Genomic DNA, 21,666 nt, shown 5'->3' on the forward strand with positions numbered 1-21,666 from the left:
TTTAATCATTTTTATTGCTCTTCTCTGGACTCTCTCCAATTTTTCAACATCTTTCCTGAAATGTGGTGCCGAGAACTGGACACAGTAAACCATTTGAGACCTAATCAGTGCGGAGTAGAGCGGAAGAACTACTTCTTGTGTCTTGCTTACAATACTCCTGCTAATACATCTCAGAATTATACTTGGGTTTTTTGCAACAGTGTAACACTGTTGACTCATATTTAGCTTGTGATCTGCTGTGACTCCCAGATCCGTTTCCGCAGTACTTCTTCCTAGGCAGTCATTTCCTGTCTTGTATGTGTGCAACTGATTGTTCCTTCCTAAGTGGAGTACTTTGGATTTGTCCTTATTGAATTTCATCCTATATACTTCAGACCATTTCTACAGTTTGTCCAGATGATTTTGACTTTTTAATTCTATCCTCCAAAGCACTTGCAACCCCTCCCAGCTTGGTATCGTCCACAAACTTTATAAGTGTAACAGAGAGACTCTACTACTGGGAGGGTTTCACTATGTCTCAGAGGGTTACCCCCTGGTGACAGGGAGCTACACCTGTCCTGGAATAAGGTCACTCTGTGCTTCACAGTGTGGCAAAATCTGGAATGTCCACTACCAGGGAAAATTGCTGGGGGGAATCGACATGTGGAAAGGACAGAAGCCTTGTCTGAATTCTCTCACATTGCCTTTCTCGCCCTGGCAGGCTACAGATTGTCCACATTTTGCCTCAAATCATCCCGTCCTCCCAGGGGGAAGGAAATGGCTGCAGTGGATCTGGTTCAGGTAAGGGATTATCAGGGAGCTGGTGGTGGGTTCTGCTTAGAGGGAAAGGAGAAGTAAATGTATAGGAGGGTGGGATCTGCTAGAGGTAGTGGGAGGCAGGAACTATCTAGGGTGTGGAATGGGAGGGGAAAAGATGTGACAAACCTGCTGAGACTTGTGTAATGTAGTGTGTGATGGGTTGTCACCCGGGGTGCAGTCTGAGGGGCTTCTGGGAACCGCTGTGCCCTCTAACCCTCAAGCTGGGCTGGCCCTTCTCACACTGCTTTGCTGGAGATTCAGCTAGCCTCTCCACGCCCTATAACAGGACAGCAGGTGGCGCCATGCATCCAACTAAGCTACCTGAGTGCTTTACCTAAGCCACAGATAGATGACAACAGCCAGTTTCCCAGCGATAAGAGATAGCAACCCGATCAAAGCAATTACTTAGCAAATAACCAAAAACTCAGACTAAGCCTAACATACTATCTGGATAGAATTTGAATTAGCTATTTCTCACCCAGACGGATGGTACAAGAAGTCCCCCAGGTTTCCATACACAAGCTAGAAATCCCTTTACCCTAGGACCAACACTTTCCCCCAGTTCAGTCTTTGTTCCTCAGGTGTTTCCAGGAGTTTTCTTGTGTGTGCAATGAGGCCAAGAGATGATGTCACACCCCACCTTATGTAGCTTTTCCATATGACGGGACCACTTTGTTCCAAACTCAGTTCCCAGTCCAGTTTGTGGAAAAATACAGGTACCAAAATGAAGTTCATTGTCATGTGGTCTGGTCACATGCCCTAGCATGACCTGCTGAGTCATAGTAACCATGACTCCTAGGCTGGTTGTAACATTCATAGGAAGGCTAAACTCTTCCATAGTCCACTGTCTTTGTTGATGAGCCATTAACACTGTCTGGCTTCTTTGTTGTACCTGAAAGACTCGTTGTGGGTGTTACCCAGAGTAAGCACATTTGAAAGACAGATACATATTCAATATCCATAACTTCAGATACGAACGTGATACATGCACATAAATAGGACAATCATATTCAGCAACTCATAACTTTTCAAATGCCACTGAACATGATGCGTCTTGCACTAAATCCATCATAATTATGTCCTGATCATTTTATAATCATACCACTATGCTGAATGTGGGGTGTAGTGTCAGGGCCTAATTTCAAGGCGCAGGGATTGGGAATGGAACTTCCTCTCTTTGTGGAACAGGAAATAACCCTCCAACCAGAGCTGGGACAATTTCCCAGACTCCCAATGCTGGAGTCTGAATCTACTGACTCTTCATTATTTACCACCACCCTCAATCTTTGTGGCAACTGCAAACTTTATCAGTGATGATTTTATATTCTCTTCTAGGCCATTGATTAGAATGTTAAATAGCACAGAGCCAAGAACCAATCCTTGTGGGAACCCGCTAGAAAGAAATCTACTCGACCATGGTTCCCCATTTACAATCATAGTTTTTAATCTATTTAATGTATGCTGTGTTTATTTTGTATCTTTCTAGTTTTCTAGTCAAAATGTTGTGCCAAACCAAGTCATATGCCTTACAGAAGTCTTGGTATATTACATCAATACTATTAGCTGCAACCAAACTTTTGATCTCATCCAATAAGGATATCCAGTTAGTTTGATTGGATCTGTTGTCTCTGAACCTTTGTTAATTTGTACTAATTATATTACCCTCATTTAATTCTTTATTAATTAAATCCATATTTGCTGCTCCATTATCTTGGCCAGTATTGATGTCAGATTGACACTGTTGTAATTAGCTGGGTCATCTCTTTTACACTTTTTAAATATTGGCACAGCATTAGCTTTATCCCAGTGTTCCAAGTCCTAATTAAAATCAATATTAACAGTCCTCCACACTCCTCCACCAGGTCTTTCAAAACTCTTGGATACAATTTATCTGGACCTGCTTATTTAAACCTGTCTATCTGTAATACCTGCTGTTTAACATCCTCGTGAGTTATTGTTGGGATGGAAATCACTGGTTGTCAATCAATATACTTATATGGTTCAAGGATGCCATAATTTAAATTTTATCTCCTAGAACTGAAGGGACCTTGAAAAGGTCATAGAGTCCGCCCCTGCTTCACTAACACACGACCAAGTACTGATTTCCCCAGATCCCTAATGGTCCCCTCAAGGATTGAAATAAACCCTGGGTTTAGCAGTCAATGCTCAACCACAGAGCTATTCTACGCCCATTCACATCATCTTTTTCCCCAAATCCTAGAGTGAATTTTATTGAACCTTTTTATCCTCTGCATTAGTTTCTTGCTAATATCTGCCAATTTCCTCTAGTAATCTTACCACTACGAATTGTTAGGGATTATCTTTGTACTTAATATACTTTTAAACTTCCTTTCTTATTCATTGTGTGAATCATATTATTCTCTGATAGCTTCTCTTACCAACTTCTACAATTCTTCTAAACCTTCTATTCTTTGCTATTGCCCTTGCCCCGCTTTCTTCCACTCTATTCATTTGGAGAGTGGTGGGATCCTACATCAGGGTCCAGAGACAGCCCCATCTCCTAGATCTACGCCCTGGCTAGATAGGCTATGTGTATAAAATGTGACTATCCCCTCTGCCTCTGTCTTGAGCTGGGAGCATCCAAAGGTTCTCTTCTTTCTGCCCTCTGAGCCCTCCCTGGCTGCTCTACCAGCAAGGTGAGATGGGTCTGTTAACATGTGCTTCGCCAGAGCTTCCATTTACGTGGTGCTGCTGTTTCGTCCGCAATAAGTTGGGCGCTGTGAGTGGTGATATGCAGTACTGAGTTTTGCACCTTGCCTCTTTCAGGGGCCGCGGTGACCTTTGAGGAGTGGCTGTGCTATTTCACCAGCGGGAGAGGGCTCTGCTGGACCCCACTCAGAGAGCCCTGTACAGGACGTCATGTCAGGAGAACAATGAGACGGTGTCTAGCTCGGGTAAGGAGTCCTGTTCCCCTGGTGTTATTAGAGCTGTGGGGTCTCCTAAAGAACCTGAGTAGTAATAACTGTCCCGTATTTGTCCATATACAAGTTTTTTTGGCAGTTCTCCTTGCCCCCTTTTTTTTACACTAAGTGTCATTTTGGAACAGTGCCTTTTTTGGTAGCGTCCATCCATTTAAAAATTGGCAATTTAATGATCCTTATTTGGCTACATTATCAAACTAATATTACTAACTGTAGCTTTCATGCCTTCTTCTTCATTTAAGAGGAAAATAGGCGCCTGGTAGAATTCTAAAATTGAGTAATCTAGGTGTTTGACTCTTTGCATGTTTTGTGTGCACAATCAGATAGCTTCTTTAGGAAGTCATGTGAATGTTGCCATTTCAGGACCCGCACCGGGTGAAGGATAACAGAGAGAGCCGTGGGAGCGGCGAGAAGAGGGAAATAGATAATTCGGTGCCAGGAACCATGGAAGGGGGTGTGAGGGTTAGAGCTAAGAAGCAGCGGAGTAGGAGGTATGAGAGATGAGGAACAATAAACACAGAAGTCCCAAACGTGCCTTGGGAGGTTGGTGATGCTGAGGTAATTGATGGGGGGAACGGGGGGGGGGAAGAAGGGGCACGGGGCATGTGGAGGCAAGGCACCCCAGGAAGTTGGCTGCGTGGGTCAGTGGGAGAGAAGGAGAGGTTGGGATCTACAGCTGTGGAGGATCCAGACCCTGGCACGCAAATTTGAGTCCTTGCTGTTTCTCTCTCCATAGCAGGGCCGCTAATACCCAGACGCACAATGCACTTGTACGATGTCACAGGGTGTAATTTTAGCACCTATATAGATTACCATATTTTAGAAGTCCTTCACAACCAGTTCGGGCTAATCTCTATACACGCCGATACATGTCTGTTCCCCAGTGGTTCCATTCCAGCTCTGATGCCCGCAGAGTGTTCCGCCGGGTCTCCCTTCCCAGCTCTGAGCCGCAGAGCCTTGCCTATATCCCTGTTCCCCGTTCCCCCTAACAAAGATCGACATCGGCGACCTCATCTGGACTACTGTGTCCAGTTTGGACCCAACACTAAAGAAGGATGTTGGAAAAATTGGAAATACATCCAGCAAAGGGCAAAAACAAATGATTAGGGGACTGGAACACCATGACTCTGAGGAGAGGCTGAGGAACTGGATTATTTAACTCCGAAGAAGAGAAGAATAGGGGTGGATTTGATATCTGCTTTCAACTACCTGAAGCGGTTCCCGAAGAGGATGCGATCTAACTTTCTATGGTAGCAGATGACAACAAAGAGTAATGGTTCAAATGTTGCAAGTGGGGAGGTTTAGGTTAAGGCTGGATATTAGGAAACACTATTTCATTAGAGAGTGATGAACGCACTGAATGATTCCCTCGGAGTGGTGGAATTCCTCTTAAAGGTTTTAGGTCAGGCTTGACAAAGCCCTGGGCTGGGATGATACAAGGTATGGCTACATCTTTGCAGCTGTACAGTGCTGTCGCAGGAGTCGCTCCACGGGCAGCCGCTGGCGTTGAAATGCGGAGCTGTTAGTCGCGGCTCCAGCGCTGGGAGAGCCTTCCAACAGCGCTGCAGGTACTCCATGTAGCCCTGAGGATTAATCTGTTGGTCGGTATAAATATCTTTCTTATGAATTTAAGTATTTGATGTAATAGGCTTATAGATTTATATTAAGAATAAGTATGGCTGAAATGCAAAGAAACCTACAGGTCAAACATCCTGTATGACGCTAAGGCAACTTCAGCACCTTTGGGGACCCTTACTCAGGAAAGTAATAATAGACAAATACCTGCACAGGTGTCTGGAGACCTTTAACTGAACCAAGAACAGTAAAGGTGGGAAAAGGGGATTTTTGCCCACAAATCTAACAAGTGCACCACAAATGCGTACATACCTGTCATTCATACGCACACAAATGTTAGCCTATGAGGCAGGTGTACCATAACATTTCCATGGGGGAAGATGAAATTTGGGCATAGGAGGAAGAATTTCCGACTAATGCTCTATAAAAGGTGAGACAATTTACCATTAATCAGGCAATTCTGCATATCTGTCAGCTCCTGTCTACACCTTCATTGCCTCCACCTTCCACGATACCCTCATCTACGTATCGATGTCACCCATTTACGACGGCTATTAACGATTAATAGTCGGTAGTATTATTTCTTTTCAAAACTGTAAGTGAAAAGGGATTCAATCTCCCTTATATTTCATTTTAGTTAAAGCATTTAGCATATATAGAGCTAAATCAGAGCGCAGACAATTTTGAAGTAACTTCCTCTGCCAGAGGTGTGAAAAACTCCCAAGATGCTGCTGCACCACAGCAAGTAAGTGTATTATCATAAATATCTCTCTTATAGAACTATGATATTTTGTAACTTTGTAATCTTGAACTGTTTTAACATTTGCTTATTATTTCATTGATTTTAATAAAAAGATCTTTATGACTGTATCTGTCTCAGTGTAAGCTCCTGTCATATACACCGAAGTTCCTTTTATAAACTCTGTGAAGCCTGATTCAGGATGAACTTTATCTTCTGATCAAACATATTGGTGAGCCAAACCCATACTAGCTAAGATCCAGTAATTATTATTAATATTATTAATCAATTACAATTAATTAAATAAAAGTAAATTAAGTGGGTAAATTACATCAACACTACTAAAATACCCCAAATCAGGCTACATCCACCTCCCCGTGGGGATTAGCTTACAGTGCTGGGAGCCGTGGGCTCCCAGCACTGAGGCACTGTTTACACTGGCACTTTACAGCGCTGCAACTTGCTGCACTCAAGGGGGTGTTTTTTCACACCCGTGAGCAAGAAAGTTGCAGCGCTGTAAAGCGCCAATGTAGCCAAGCCCTTAGTTGGAGATTGGTCCTGCTTTGAGTGTGGGGTGGGACTAGATGACCTCCCGAGATCCCTTCCAACCCTGATATTCTATGATTCCAATTTCCTTTCCCCCTCCTGTATGACTCCATTTATAAAGTAATATTGTCAGCTATACCTTAACCAATCATTGTGCTGAAGTTTAACTAACCAATTCTAACATATTGTGACATAATTCTCTAACCCAGGCGTTGACCACCTGTCAGAAGTGGTGTGCCGAGTCTTCATTTATTCACTCTAATTTAAGGTTTCACGTGCCAGTAATACATTCTAACATTTTTAGAAGGTCTCTTTCTATAAGTCTATAATACATAATTAAACTATTGTATGTAAAGTCAATAAAGTTTTTAAAATGTTTAAGAAGCTTCACTGAAATTTAAATTAAAATGCAGAGCCCCCCTGACCGGTGGCCAGGACCCGGGCAGTATGATTGCCACTGAAGATCAGCTCGTGTCCCGCCATAAGTTGCCTACTCCTGCTCTAACCAGTTATAAACCACTATCCTAATTAATTTACACCTAGCAACATTAATTATACAGGAGAGAGAAACGATTAGAGAACCAGACTGATTAACAAAGTAAAAGTGGGGGCCATAAAGATAAAGCAATACAGAAATGATGGTTTCACAATCACAACCATTGATAAGTGATTTCTTCCCAGACAGGGTGCTATCAAATTAAGGTTTCTTTAACCATCTTAAGATCCGGACAGGATCGTTTTCCTAACAGCCCAATAGCACCTTATTTCAGTGTGACTGGTTTGGGATGTGAGGATATGACCCTTCACTTCCCAGCTTATAGCTGTCCCTGCTGCTTAGCCAAAGGCCGTAGCCTAAGAACAAGGCCTCAGACTATCCTAGTGAGAGAAGGCCCATACACAGGCAGACTGTGATTTTGATTCTTTGTTTTTATACCCCTGTAAGTAGCTATGTGATAGAAATACACCTAAGTTCTTAAAGTATAGGCTTTACAGGCAGGCCTGAATATCTCTATTCTAACAGTGGGTTCTACCCCTTCCCCCATTCTGTGTCTGTCTCGTCTATTCAGGTTGTAAATTCTTCAGGGCATGGGCCATTTACTATTCTCTGTTTGCACTTTGCCTAGCACAATGGGGGCCCACTGTTAATTGGCCCTTAGGCACTAAGGTAATGAATATGATTTATAATAATGACAACTCTCCTGCCACTTTGAGCCAAGGAAGCTAGCCTTGGGATGTTACTGCTTAAAAATGAGCTGGGGTTAAAACCATGGAATATTCTTTGTGACAAGTATCCCACAAATTCCACTGACAAAATGAAAAAATAGTAACTAGGAGAGGAATTTTATCCGCTTCCTTATGGTAATAGGATGACTATATACCACATCTGCTCCTTTACTCTGATTAAAATAATGTCAATAGCTGCCCCAACCCATGTGTGCCCTTTGGGAAGTCCATAATTAAGCATCAAGCATTAATACTCATGATTTACATCGCTTATTTATTAATAATTCCAATATATGAATGCATCCAACTACTGAGATACTGCATAGCAACCTAATTGCTAAAGCCCACCCCAAACTTCCTTCTTTCAGAATCCTGTGGCGTATTGCACCTGTTTCTAGTTCCTTGTTAGTCTCTCAAAATTGGGGTGCAAAAATCTGACATGAGATTGTCTGCTTAGGCCTGTTCAGGTAAATCCCAGACTTCAGCATAACTTCTGCCACAAAGCCTCCACCTAATAGAATGCCCTTAACCGTAGCAAGCTTTGGCTATTGTGATACAGCGTGGACAGAGGGCAGCAGAAGAGGGTTAGAAGGGAGCCTTATTCCCTGTAAGGGGAAGAAAGTTTGCTATAGATTAATTAGAGCACCTGATGCCAATTAGAGCACCTGCAGTAGTCACATGATAAAAACCCATGCTTCAATTAGACAGTGTGGGAGTTGGAGCAGAGAACAGTTTGAAGGGAAGCAGAGGACAGTTTGGAGAAGTGCTGCGGTGGGCTAAGAAGTCCTAGACCCTAGGTAAGGGGTACCTGGCTTGTGCAGAGGGAGGGCAGGAAGCCCCCCACAAGCTGAAGGGTAGGAGAGAAAAGTAGCCCAGGGGAAGGAACCATCAGTTCAAGTGGTTCACCACTATTCTCAGGGCCCCTGGGCTGGGACCTGGAGTAGAGGGCGGGAGTGTCCCTCCCTCTCCGCTCCCCTCCTCTAGGACACTAGTGGGGCAATTAATATTCCAATTTAGGGGCAAGAAATGGCACCCTGAACCCCCCACCCCCGAAAGAAGAGAAAAGCATGAGACCCGTCTTAATAGTGCCCGCAATTTGCCACACGTGGTGTCAGGAGTGGGATTTGTGTGCTGGGGACTTAAACCAGGGTTAGCCAAAACCCTCCCGTCCTTAAGGTGGACGATGTAGTCAAAGCCCTAATACAAGCCACTGTGGCCCAGCAGGAGGCTATCCAGGTCCAAACAGCCACCCAACAGGAGGTGACTCAGATGCAGGAGGAGACTAATCATCTGTTGATGAGTCAGGCTGCCCAGGACTGGGCCCTGCTGAAAGACCTGGTGAACCAGAAAAAGGCCCTTATGGAACTGAACCGCAGCTGTGAAGGGACCCGGACCATATGGGCCAGCCATTGCCTACAGATAATGACACGGGAGGGTGATGTGGAAGCATACCTCCTGGCTTTTGAAAGAGCAGCCCTGCGGGAGGCCTGGCCCCTAGGTCAGTGGTCTGGTATCCTCGCCCCATTCCTGTGGCGGGGGGCCCAGAAGGTCTACTACGATATGGCCACAGAGACTGCAGCAGATTATCCCCAGCTGAAGGCAGAGATCCTGGCCAGATCCGGAGTAACGACGGCATTGCGAGCCCAGAGGTTCCATGAGTGGCAGTATACAGAGGACAGGACACCCCGATCACAATTGTTTGACCTGATCCACCTGACCTGGAAATGGCTGCGCCCTGAGGCCCTCAGCTCTGAAAAGATGATGGAGGTCCTAGTACTGGACCGGTATATGAGGGGGCTACTACCAGGCCTCTGGGCTTCAGTTGGCCAGAATGACCCCTCGACCTATGACAAGTTGGTCTCCCTCGTGGAAAGACAGCTGGCACCCAGTGAACTGTTCCAGACCCCAGGCGGGGAGACACGGCAATCCAGGAAGCCAACCTCAGACCCAAGGCCCCGGACTGTTGAGAACTACAGGAGAACTGTAACAGGGAGGAAAGACACTGAGGAATGGCCCGAGGCCAAGAAGAGACCTGGGGGTTTGGGAAGAGAGGTGGGGGGCCAGCCAAATAGCCCCAGGCAGAGGGTGACAACCCGAATAAGGGGGCGGTGTTATGAGTGTCGGAAATTGGGGCATCTAACAGCCCAATGCCCCAACAGGGAAGAACCTATGCAGTGTAATCTGGGGAATTACTGGGAGCAACGTGGCCTAATCGGCTTGGTAGTGGTCACAATGACCTCACATGGGTATACAAGATCAGTGAAAATGAATGGTATTAAGACCATAGCATTAATAGATTCTGGGATTGCTGTCATACTGGTCTCGGGGAAGTTGGTGGGGCGAGACCAACTAACCCAGGCCAAAAACACAGGGGTAAAGTGAGTTCATGTCACCGTGAATTTCTACCCCACAATCCCGGTACAGATAGAGATCCAGGGGACTACTGCCAGGGTGACTGCAGGGGTGGTCCCCAAGCTCCCCTACCCTGTCTTAATCAGTAGGGATTTCCCCGGGTTTGAGAGCTTACTTACCCCACTAGAGCCAGGGGAGGATAGCAACCCCCAGGCTGAGACGGAGGCACCTACAGATAGCCTCACCCCAATGTTTGCTGAATTTGTTCCAGAGTTAGTCTCATCCCCTGGGAAACCCCAAAAGTCTGGGCAGGAAAGGAGGTCAGATAAAAGATTAGTGACCAGGATTCTAGCTGAGAATCAAAAAACTTCCCTTGTGGGTAGGCGAAGCCGTTCAGGAGGCCAGGAGATAATTCAGGCCAGGGACGACTCGGAGGCGGTTCCTAGCCCAAGTAAGAGCAACCCAGGGGGAACAGTGGAAATAGGCCACCTAGAATTAGGTCAGATCAGTACCGCACGTGAGAATTTCGGGCAGGACCAGGCCAATGATCCGCTATATGCGAATGTGAGGGAGGAGGTAGTGGAAGTAAATGACATACCTGTGGAAGGAAAAATCAAAGGCCCAAGGCCATATTATGTGCTCAAACACGATCTCTTGTACAGGATAGAGCAAATACGAGGGGAAGAAGTAGAGCAACTCTTAGTCCCACAGAAACACACAAGGGCAGTACTAGAGTTAGCTCACACTCATCTATTTGGGGGGGTGTCTAGAAGTAGACTAGACACTGGATAGAGTCCTAAGAAGGTTTTATTGGCCAGGGATATATGCAGCAGTCCAGCGCTATTGTGCCTCCTGCCCTGAATGCCAGTCACATAGCCCCCGACCTTACTTGCGGGCCCCATTGGTACCTTTTCCTATTATTGAAGTCCCTTTCGAGAGGATAGCAACGGACATAGTAGGCCCACTGGAAAGATCAGCACAGGGCCACCGAAACGTACTAGTCATCCTTGACTACGCCATGTGATATCCAGAAGCCATTCCTTTAAGAAACCTTGCATCCAAGGCGATAGCAAAAGAACCTTTACAGGTTTTGCCAGAGTGGGCATCCCTAAGGAGATCCTGACAGACCCAGGAACCCCTTTCATGTCAAAATTAATGAAGGACTTATGTGCCCTACTCTGCATCCAGGCCATACGGACCTCAGTCTACCATTCACAAACAGATGGAGTGGTCAAGCGGTTTAATCATACTCTTAAAAGTATGATCCGGAAAGTGGTAGCACAGAACGGAAAAGACTGGGATACTCGTCTACCATATCTAATGTTTGCTATACGGGAAGTCCCCCAGGCGTCCACTGGTTTCTCACCCTCTGAACTACTGTACGGACGCCACCCACGCGGGATATTCAGTATCGTCAAGGAAGATTGGGAAGAACAACCCAACCCAGGAAAGAATGTCATTGAGCATATGACACAGATGAGAGAGCGAATAACTCGAGTAACTCCTATAGTACAAGAAGATTTGGAAAAAGCATAAGAGGCCAGCGGACATATTACAACCGTCGGGCGAAAGTACGGAGATTTCAGCCGGGGGAACGGGTGATGGTGCTAGCGCCAACAGCAGAAAGCAAACTCGTAGCCAGCTGGCATGGACCATACGAGATAGTGGAAGCCATTGGGGAGGTGGACTATCAGGTTAGACAACCAGACCGCTGAAAGCCAGAGCAAATCTACCACGTCAACTTACTGAAACCCTGGCATGAGTAGGGCTATGTCTACACTACCTGCCGTATCGGCGAGTTACAATCGATTGCTTGGGGATCAATATATCGTGTCTCATCTAAACGCGATATATCAACCCCCAAGTGCGCTTATATCGATTCCAAAACTCCTCCAACCCCAACGGAGTTCCGGAATCGACAGGGGGAGCCGCGGACATCGATCCCGTGCGGTGAGGACGGGTGAGTAATCCGATCTTAGATATTCGGCTACGTTATTTCACGTAGCTAAAGTCTACCATATCTAAGATCGATTACTGAAGCCCTGTAGACTAGCCCTGAAGACGTGTCTGGTCATTCGAGGAGCTCACCCAACAGATTGCGACCACAGGGGCAGGTAAAGATATCTCCAGAATTAACCCCAGAACAACGAACAGAGGTCATTGAGATGATCCACCGACAGGACGTGTTCTGTACACAAACGGGGCTATACGACACTGGTCCAACACTCATCATATTGGTCACCAGCCTGGAGTAAGGGTGACGATAAGACCGTACCGAATACCGGAAGCTAAAAGGGAAGAAATTAGGACAGAAGTGAAGAAGATGCTGGAACTCGGGGTTATGAAGAATCCCACAGTCAGTGGTCCAGCCCTATCATCCTAGTCCCAAGCCTGATGGCACCCTGGAGGTTTTGCAACGACTTCCGGAAATTGAATGAAGTATCCCAATTCGATGCCTATCCGATACCACGCATTGACGAGCTAGTTGATCAGTTAGGCAGGGCCCGATACCTAACCAGTCTTGATCTGACCAAAGGATATTGGCAAATTCTCCTGGCCAAGAATGCCAAGGAAAAGACTGCTTTCTCTACAGCCGATGGCCTGTTTCAATACACTGTCCTCCCTTTCGGACTCCATGGGGCCCCTGCAACATTCCAACAACTTAGGGATAAGTTACTGCGAGCCCATGCCAAGTATGCCGCCGCCTATCTAGACGACATAGTCATCCATAGCCCTGACTGGGAAACGCACCTAGGAAAAGTAGAAGCAGTGCTAGACGCCCTGCAGAAGGCTGGCCTGCCTGCTAACCTTCTCAAGTGTGTGATGGGACTAGCTGAGGCCAGATGTCTTGGGTATGTAGTAGGGAGAGGTTTGGTGAAACCTCAGTGGAACAAAGTGGAGGCGATACAAGGATGTCCTCGACCAGTCCGCAAAAAGCAAGTCAGAGCATTTCTAGGGATAGTAGGATACTATCGGAGATTCATCCCTCATTTCGCCACAAGAGCTGGGCCATTAAAGGATCTGATAAAAGCTCGGGGCCTTGAGATAGTAAAGTGGACTGATGCGCAGAAGAAGCATTTGCAGATTTAAGGACAGCCCTATGCTGCCTTCCAGTACTCATAGCCCCAGACTTCGAGATGGAATTCATCCTACAAACAGATGTCTGGAGGTAGGGCTAGGAGCCGTTCTTTCACGGATGGTAGGGGAAGAGGAACACCCAATCTTGTACCTCAGCCAGAAACTCCTCCCCAGAGAACAAAAGTATGCTGTCATTGAAAAGGAATGTCTGGTGGTAAAATGGGCTATGGAGACTCTCCGCTACTGTCTTTTGGGGTGGCGGTTTACCCTCGTGACGGACCACGCCCCACTCCAGTAGATGCACAGTAACAAGGAGAAGAATGCAAGAGTGATTAGATGAGCGTCCGGCCGAGCACAGCAAGCCGCCGTTCCCTCCTCTGCCTTCCACTGGAGCCGTGCCGCCGTGCATGCAGCGCTCTGGGGTCCGGGGCTGCATGTTCCTGCGGGGCAGCGTTTGGCTCTGTGGGGAAAGATGCTCCCTGCTTATCCGGAGCCCCGTTGCCACGCACACATCGCTCTGAGGGGCAGGGCAGGGTTGTGCGCACGTGGCGACAGCTGGGCTCCGGATGAGCGAGGAGCCTCATGGTAAGGGGTCTGGGACTGGGGGGGTTGGGTAAGGGGTGGGGACAGTCAAGGGAGAGGCAGCAGGGGTTAGGACAAGAGAACAGTTTGAGGAGTGGAGCAGAAAGACTGCTGTTGGAGCAAGAACAGGTTGAAGGGAGTTGGAGCAGAGGACGTTTGAAGGGAAGCAGAGTTTGAGAAGTGCTGCGTGGGCTAAGAATCCTAGACCTAGGTAAGGGGCACTTGGCTTGTACAGAGGAGGGCAGGAAGCCCCCCACAAGCTGAAGGGCAGGAGAGGGAAGTAGCCCAGGGAAGGAACCGTCAGTTCAAGTGGTTCACCATTTATCCCTCAGGCCCTGAGCTGGGACCTGGAGTAGAGGGTGCCCAGGTCCCTCCCTCTCCACTCCCCTCCTCTAGGACACTAGTGGGACAATTAATATTCAATTTAGGGGTAAGAAATGGCGCCCTGAAACCCCGCTCCCTTCAAAGAAAGAGAAAGTGCGAGACCCATCATAATAGTGCCGGCAATTGCCACACTATGTTTAACCACCCACAGTCAGTCGCCTACGCTACGCAACTCCAGGTACCTGAATAATGTAGCTGAATCAGCGCTACCTTACATCAAGTTACTGCAGGGGTTACACTGGGGGGGGTCGACGGAGAAAATCCCACATTGACTTACTTTACTCTTCTCATCTGGGTAAAGTTCAGGAGTGGACTGGAGACCGATCTGCAGTTGATTTAGCGGGTGTTTACTAAATCGTATCGCTAATCAACCACAAGTAGATCGATCTCAGAGCATTGATCCTGACTGTAGTGTAGACCTGCCCCTTCATAACCCATTTATTATATTCACCTCCTTGCCCTCAACCCATGGTTTCAAGCTAATAAGCAATACTCCGATGATGACGTTTCTCTATAGTGCAGGAGTAGGTAGGCAACCTATGGCCCCTATTGGTGCTGATTTCAGTGGCACTCACACTGCCTGGGTCCTGGCCACTGGTCTGGGGGCTCTGCATTTTAATTTAATTTTAAATGAAACTTGTTAAACATTTTAAAACCTTCTTTACTTTCACATAAACAATAGTTTTTAGTTATATATTATAGACTTATAGAAGAGACCTCTAAAACGTTAATATATTATGGGCATGCGGAACCTTAATTAGAGTGAATAAATGAAGGCTCGCACAGCACTTCTGAAGGTTGCCGACCCCTGCTCAGGTGAGTATAAAATTGCCCACAAGACATGGTGTCAAGATCATAAACTCAAGTCAGGGTCACCAGGAGTGGGAGTTTGGTGAGAGTCTTGTCCCCCCTCTCCCCATCAGCCACAAGTGGTCTTCCCTCCAGGGTCCTTGGATCTTTGAGCTCTCCCTCCTTGAGGTTGAGGTGCCCAGTTCTTGTTTCCTACATTCTCCTTTTCTTTAGAATTAGAGGCTGTTGCTCCTGAACTTTGCATTAATTCCCCACCTTCTCCACACACTGGGGGAGTTTTAATTCTCCCTCCCATTCAACCTGAGTCAGTAGATTTCCTATTCTCCAAAATGTGCTTTTGCAATGTCACAGTTCAGGGGTAGCTAAGCCTTTGACCTGCCTCAATGTTCTGCTCAAAGAATCCCCTTTCAAAGTAATCAGCTTAGCCAGCCCTCTCTATGGTAGGGACCCACATGCCTCTCCTTTTTTGACCAGAGTTTGAGGATTGCAGCTGTCCTCCACTGGGTTCAAAACTGGACAATGTCAGTTCCTGTGCTTTGCTTTCTCTCAAGGGCTGTGAGCATTGTGTGTGTGATTAGATGGAATTTGGTGATATTTCTATGATGCCCAATAACACACCCCAGTGTTCCCTCTGTGGTTGGTATTGCTACTGGTTATAAAGAGAGGAGACATGAGGTTGTTTTGTCATGTACGCTGTCACGGGATATATGAATGGTCATTAAAGGACTGGCTGGGACCCAACCTACATCAGTGGGAATTCCCTACAGAGACAAGGATAATTCACCTGTCCATGGAGGATCTCCGCTTGGCTGAGTGAAGCATACATGGACTCGTTATAATTTTTGGAGCAGGAAAAACTAGGCTCACGAGGCGCAGGAGCTTCTACCAGAGTGAAGACAAATGGACAGGCACAGTGAAGGAACCAAACTGTTTTCTATCAGCAGTCCTATCTCAAGGGCATTGGCCAGTATGGAACTATATTGTCTTCTTCACATCCTCTGTCCTAATCTAAGGACTTCCCAATGCTCAGCTGACTAATAAGCTCTGCTATGTTTTAAGTTTTGCCCAGTATCACAGCAAAAATTTGCTCTGTGCATTGACTGAGAACAGTCACTGAACAGAAGTGTAGTTCAGCTGGACCTGCTGGCATCACTCATAGGTTGAAATAGGAGTGTTGAAGCGAGAGGCTCAGCCTCTCAGGTGTTGAAGCTACGATGGTCTATCCTTGTGGAAGAGTGGGAGCCCTTGGGAGCACCTTCTAAAGACTGTTTGAAAAGCCAAGGCATTGCACAGATCCTTGGATCTATAACTGTGTGCTTTATGGGGAAAAGATAAAAAAAAAAAATACAGAAATGAAAGATTTCACAACCAGTGATAAGTGATTTCTTGCCAGGCAGAATGCTATCAAACTAAGGTTTCTTAAACCATCTTAAGATTTTTTCTTTATCTGGTGGTAATGAGCATGATACAGACAGGATCGTGTTCCTAACAGCCTGTTCATAAAACAGATAGTTTAGGGTTAATGCCTTTTTACCTGTAAAGGTTAAGAAGTTCACCTAGCCTAGCTGACACCTGACTAGAGGAACCAATAAGGGAAGAAATATGTTTCAAAAGGAAGGAGGGAATTTTCCTTTGTTTAGAGTCTGTTTCAGTTTCAAGCCAGAGTGAAAAAGATCAAGGAACCAGCCTCTTATCAGAGTAGTAAGTTTTAGAAAGGAATAAATAGGTTTATATTTATTTTCTTTTGTAATTGTCTTTGTGCAATTAGGGAATTATCAGATTGGGTATTCTTGTGTGTATTAAGGTTTTGCCCAGGAAACATCCTGCTGTTTTAAATCTATTGTCTGTGAGATTAGCTGTACGCTGTCTCCCAGAGGGTTTTTTTTTCTTTCTTTTACCTTTCTTTTCTTAATTCAAAGCCTTCTCTTTTTAAGAATCTGATTGATTTTTTCCCTTTTTTTTAGATCCAAGGGAATTGGATCTGGAGTCACCAGGGGTTGGTGAGGGGGAGCAAGGGTGGGGAAGGAGTATTTCTTCCTTGTTTTGAGATCCAAGGGAATTGGATCTGGACTCACCAGGAATTGGTGGAATCTCTCAAGGCTACTCCCAGGGAGGGGAAGGTTTGGGGGAAGAGAGTTTTCTAGCTACTCAGAAATCTGGATGTGGCAGCGATCTAAATAGCTACCAGATCTAAGCTGGTAGTTAAGCTTAGAGGTGTTCATGCAGGTTCCCACATCTGTACCTAAAGTTCTAGAGTGGGGTGAGACGTATGACACAGCCCAAATAGCACCTTAGTTCAGTGTGACTGGTTTGGATGTGAGGATGTGACCTTTGCTTTCCCAGCTTTTGGCTGCCCCTGCTGCTTAGCCAAAGGCCTTAGCCTAAGAACAGGCCTCAGACTATCCTAGTGAGAGAAGGCCCATACACTGGCGGACTGTGATTTTGATTCTTTGTTTTTATACCCCTGTAAATAGCTAAGTGATAAAAATACACCTAAGTTCTTAAAGTATAGGCTTTACAGGCAGGCTGAATATCTCTATTCTAACAGAGGGTTCTACCCCTCCCTCATTCTTTGTCTGTCTTGTCTATTTAGATTGTAAATTCTTCAGGGAAGGGCCATCTACTATTCTCTGTTTGTACTTTGCCTAGCACAATGAGGAGCAGTGTTAGTTGGTTCCTAGGCACTCAGGTAATGCATAATGATTTATTATAATAATAACAATCTTCTGCCACCTTGAGCCAAGGAAGCTGGCCTGGGATGTTACTGCTTAAAAATGAGGGGGGGGGCTGGGTTAAAACCATGGAATATTCTTTGTGAAAAGTATCCGACAAATTCCCACTGACCTCCTTGTTTCTTTGCTTTGAGCAGGGTTTCCAATTTCCAAACCTAATGTGATCTCGCAGCTGGAACGAGGGGAGGAGCCATGGGTCCAGACCTCCATGGCTCTGAGAAAGAAGTGTCCCCGAGAGCTGCCTGCACAGGTGAGGAATTGGTTAAACCAGCTCAAAAACTGTTTGGGAATGCAGGAAACATTTGGGATGCCCTACAAAGACCCTCTGAGCTCTCCAAGTTCAGGATTGTTCCCTGCAGTTGTCGAATCATTATGGCAGATGTCACTCATGGCTTCCCTCCTATTCTGACTGACAACTGGCAGCAGGTCCTCCCCTGATCTCGCTTTCCCCTGAGTGTTCTGTGAGATGCAGACCAAAACTGATCCCTTCCTTTGTCCTCTGGGGAAGGGTTTGGGGAAAATCAGCTCCTGATAGGTTTGATCTTTCCCACACATATTTTGGTTTGTTCACTCCTTTTTCCATTCCTCTCTCTGAGATTTCCTTTCTTTCCGGTGCAGGGAGTGACCTATGTCTGGATTCTCTCTGTTTCCCATCATGTGAGAGGATGGTGAGTGAGGATGAGCAGGAGAAACCCCATCAGGAAGATGCTGAGCAAGTAGAACCACATGGAACATTATCAGAAAGATCCAAAGGGAATGTTTCCGGGAGTTGTGCGCTTCCAGAAAAAGCAAAAGCCTGTGAGACTCAGGAGTGGCTAGAGGAAAACTTCAGTACCCTCTCAGACCTTATCACAAGTGAGAGAATCAACTTGGAAGAGACGCGCTACAGATGCCACGAGTGCGGGAACAGCTTCAGTTGGAGCTCAGACCTTATCGCACATCAGACAATCCACACAGGGGAAGTGCCCTACACATGCTCCCAGTGTGGGAAAAGCTTCAATCAAAGCTCAAACCTTATCAGACATCGGAGAATCCACACAGGAGAGACGCCCTACACATGCTCTGAGTGTGGGAAAAGCTTTCATCTGCACTCACAGCTTATCACACATTGTAGAATCCACACAGGAGAGAAACCCTACACATGCTCTGAGTGCGGGAAAAGCTTCAGTCGGCACTCAAACCTTATCGCACATCAGAGAATCCACACAGGAGAGATGCCTTACACATGCTCTGAGTGCGGGAAAAGCTTCAGTCGGAGCTCAAACCTTATCACACATCAGAGAATCCACACTGGAGAGAAGCCCTACACGTGCTCTGTGTGTGGTAAAAACTTCAATGACCGCACAAACCTTATCACGCATCAGAGAATCCACACTGCAGAGAAGCCCTACACGTGCTCTGAGTGTGGTAAAAGCTTCAATCAGCGTTCACGCCTTATCACACATCAGAAAATCCACACAGGAGAGATGCCTTACACATGCTCTGAGTGCGGGAAAAGCTTCAGTCGGAGCTCAAACTTTATCACACATCAGAGAATCCACATAGGAGAGAAGCCCTACATGTGCTCTGTGTGTGGGAAAAGTTTCAGTCGGAGCTCAGACTTTATTACACATGAGAGAATTCACGCAGGTGAGACACTCTACACATGCTCAGAGTGTGGGAAAAACTTCAGTCGGCACTCAAACCTTATCAGACATCAGAGAATCCACACAGGTGAGACACTCTACACATGCTCTGAGTGTGAGAAAAACTTCATTCAGCGCTCACACTTTATCATACATTGGAGAATCCATACTGGAGAGAGGCCTTACACATGCTCTGAGTGCGGGAAAAGCTTCAGTCAGAGCTCAGACCTAATCAAACATCACAGAATCCACACAGGAGAGAAGCCCTACACATGCTCCAAGTGTGGTAAAAACTTCAATCAGCACTCAATCCTTATCACACATCAGAGAATCCACACAGGAGAGAGGCCTTACGCATGCTCTGAGTGCGGGAAAAGCTTCAGTCAGAGCTCGGACCTAATCAAACATCGCAGAATCCACACCGGAGAGAAGCCCTACACATGCCCCAAGTGTGGTAAAAACTTCAATCAGCGCTCACACCTTATCACACATTGGAGAATCCACACTGGAGAGAAGCCCTACATATGCTCTGAGTGTGGTAAAAACTTCAATCTTCGCACAAACCTTATCACACATCAGAGAATCCACACCGGAGATAAGCCCTACACATGCTCTGAGTGTGGGAAAAGCTTCAGTGATAGCTCAGGCCTTAGTAGACATCAGAAAATCCACATCAGAGAGAATTATAATAAATCCCTTGAGTAGGGCTGGCCAAAGATTTTTTTTTTTTTTAATCACATTTGACAATTTCACAAAGTGATTTTTGCATCATCTTCACCGTGGCACCTCAGCTCCACCAGATCAGTTGTCTGCTTCTGCCTTTTGCAGTTCACTCTTCTTTGGGGTCAGTCCTGTGATCTTGTCTATCAACTCCTTTCCGTTTGAGTCATAGATCTGTGTGTCCCTCCTGCCAGGAATGTTCATCACCTCCAGGTGGGAGAGAGGTTTGATCCCAACAGGCTTCACTGAGGCAAAAACTACCTCTGCCTTACATCCACTAGGACTGTACATGACGTTGGCTACTCAAGTTAGTGATCTTGGTGTAAAAAGACAATTATAGTTGTAGAGCAGATGCAGCCCAGGTGCAGTGGTTGGCATTAGCTTTCCCGTTGACCTGACCTAAACTCCATCACTTTTCCTAGTTTAAACAAACCCTGAGCATCACCGTTATATGGTTCCCCCATTGCAAAGCAATTGTTAGTCATCAAGTTCCCTCTTGGGGAAGAAATTGTTTCATTCCCAGTTGCTCTGATGTTGCTTCAAGTTGTGTTGGAAAGCAGATATTTTGACTACCATTTTCCTCATTTAAAATATATTGAACTATAAGAAAGAGCAGGAACAGGGCAGGGATAGGGAAAAATGTCATTGCACCTGCAGTAACAGCAGAAGTGTTTAGGGTAAGTTAGAGGGATTCCCTTATTCCCCATCATCATCCCAATCCCCCCTGTTGTTCAGTTGGTTAGGTCAATATTTTTTCTAAAGGTCTGGGAAGAGGATTCCCTAGTAGATGACTGGTAACGAAGCAAAATACCCATGCATTGGTCTCCCACAGCAGTTGTGGCCCAGGCCCTGCAAGAGGTCACTCCTGAAGATATCTCCTTCCTAATCAGGTGCATGTTGCCTATTGTTTGGGAAATACAATCCCTTTCTAGGTAGAGATGGGGAGATCAGGGGAAGAAATGGAAGTGACATTTGTTTCAGCTCAAGCTCGTCCGGGAGATGCTGCAAATGTGTGAGCCAAATGAAATCCGTGCATTGCCGGTGAATATCCCCGGATTCAGAAGGGAGCCTAGCCAGGCAATAGAAGACCCCGACATTTGGTGGTCTTAGCAGGGATTCTAAGCCGCAGCCTGGCAATTTAGTCCCTAAATTTCCAGTGCCATCAGATTAAAGAAAATAAAGGGCCCAGGGCGGGGAAGTTCAGCGACTCGCTTGCTCGCAGAGCTGAACTGTTGCTGGCGTTGGTGAAGCAAAATTCTAATGCAGCGCCCAGAACGTAGCGGCAGCTCCAGGTAAGATCCTGCCAGATGTGATCACAGGAGACTCAGGTCCGCCAGAGCAGTACTTGGTGGTTGATTTTCACCGCCCGACGGAAGCTAATGAACAAACACTGTGTCCTACAGGTCCTTTCCAGAACCTGCTCCCTAGGTAAGTTGCTACTAGCAAGGAATGTTCAATCCACTTCCAGTGCTGAGAGACAATTATTAGATTGCAGCACAGAACAGCCTGATGCAGTACCTTGCGCAGCATCCGGCCAGCTTTCCCCGGCGTTGGCTACT

At 46.3% G+C, this 21,666-nt stretch overlaps 2 protein-coding genes across 3 annotated transcripts in view; one reads left to right on the top strand and one right to left on the bottom strand.

Annotated features, from left to right (window-relative positions):
• Window positions 1-21,666, bottom strand: part of LOC116824028 (uncharacterized) — a 131,761-nt gene that overhangs the window by 37,215 nt on the left and 72,880 nt on the right.
• Window positions 3,586-21,666, top strand: part of LOC116824027 (uncharacterized) — a 124,465-nt gene continuing 106,384 nt past the window's right edge. Inside the window, exons 1-3 of one of the 2 annotated variants that reach the window (XM_075071427.1) lie at window positions 3,586-3,713; window positions 17,900-18,012; window positions 18,381-20,258. In XM_075071427.1, the coding sequence (XP_074927528.1) occupies window positions 17,955-18,012; window positions 18,381-20,092 (1,770 nt within the window). In that variant the 5' untranslated portion in view covers window positions 3,586-3,713; window positions 17,900-17,954 and the 3' untranslated portion in view covers window positions 20,093-20,258. Of the gene's footprint in view, window positions 3,714-17,899; window positions 18,013-18,380; window positions 20,259-21,666 lie in introns of those variants that run through there. The other variant, XM_075071428.1, reaches the window with a different exon arrangement.

This window comes from Chelonoidis abingdonii, chromosome 11 (assembly GCF_003597395.2).
Source record: "Chelonoidis abingdonii isolate Lonesome George chromosome 11, CheloAbing_2.0, whole genome shotgun sequence".
NCBI classification, from domain to species: domain Eukaryota; kingdom Metazoa; phylum Chordata; order Testudines; family Testudinidae; genus Chelonoidis; species Chelonoidis abingdonii.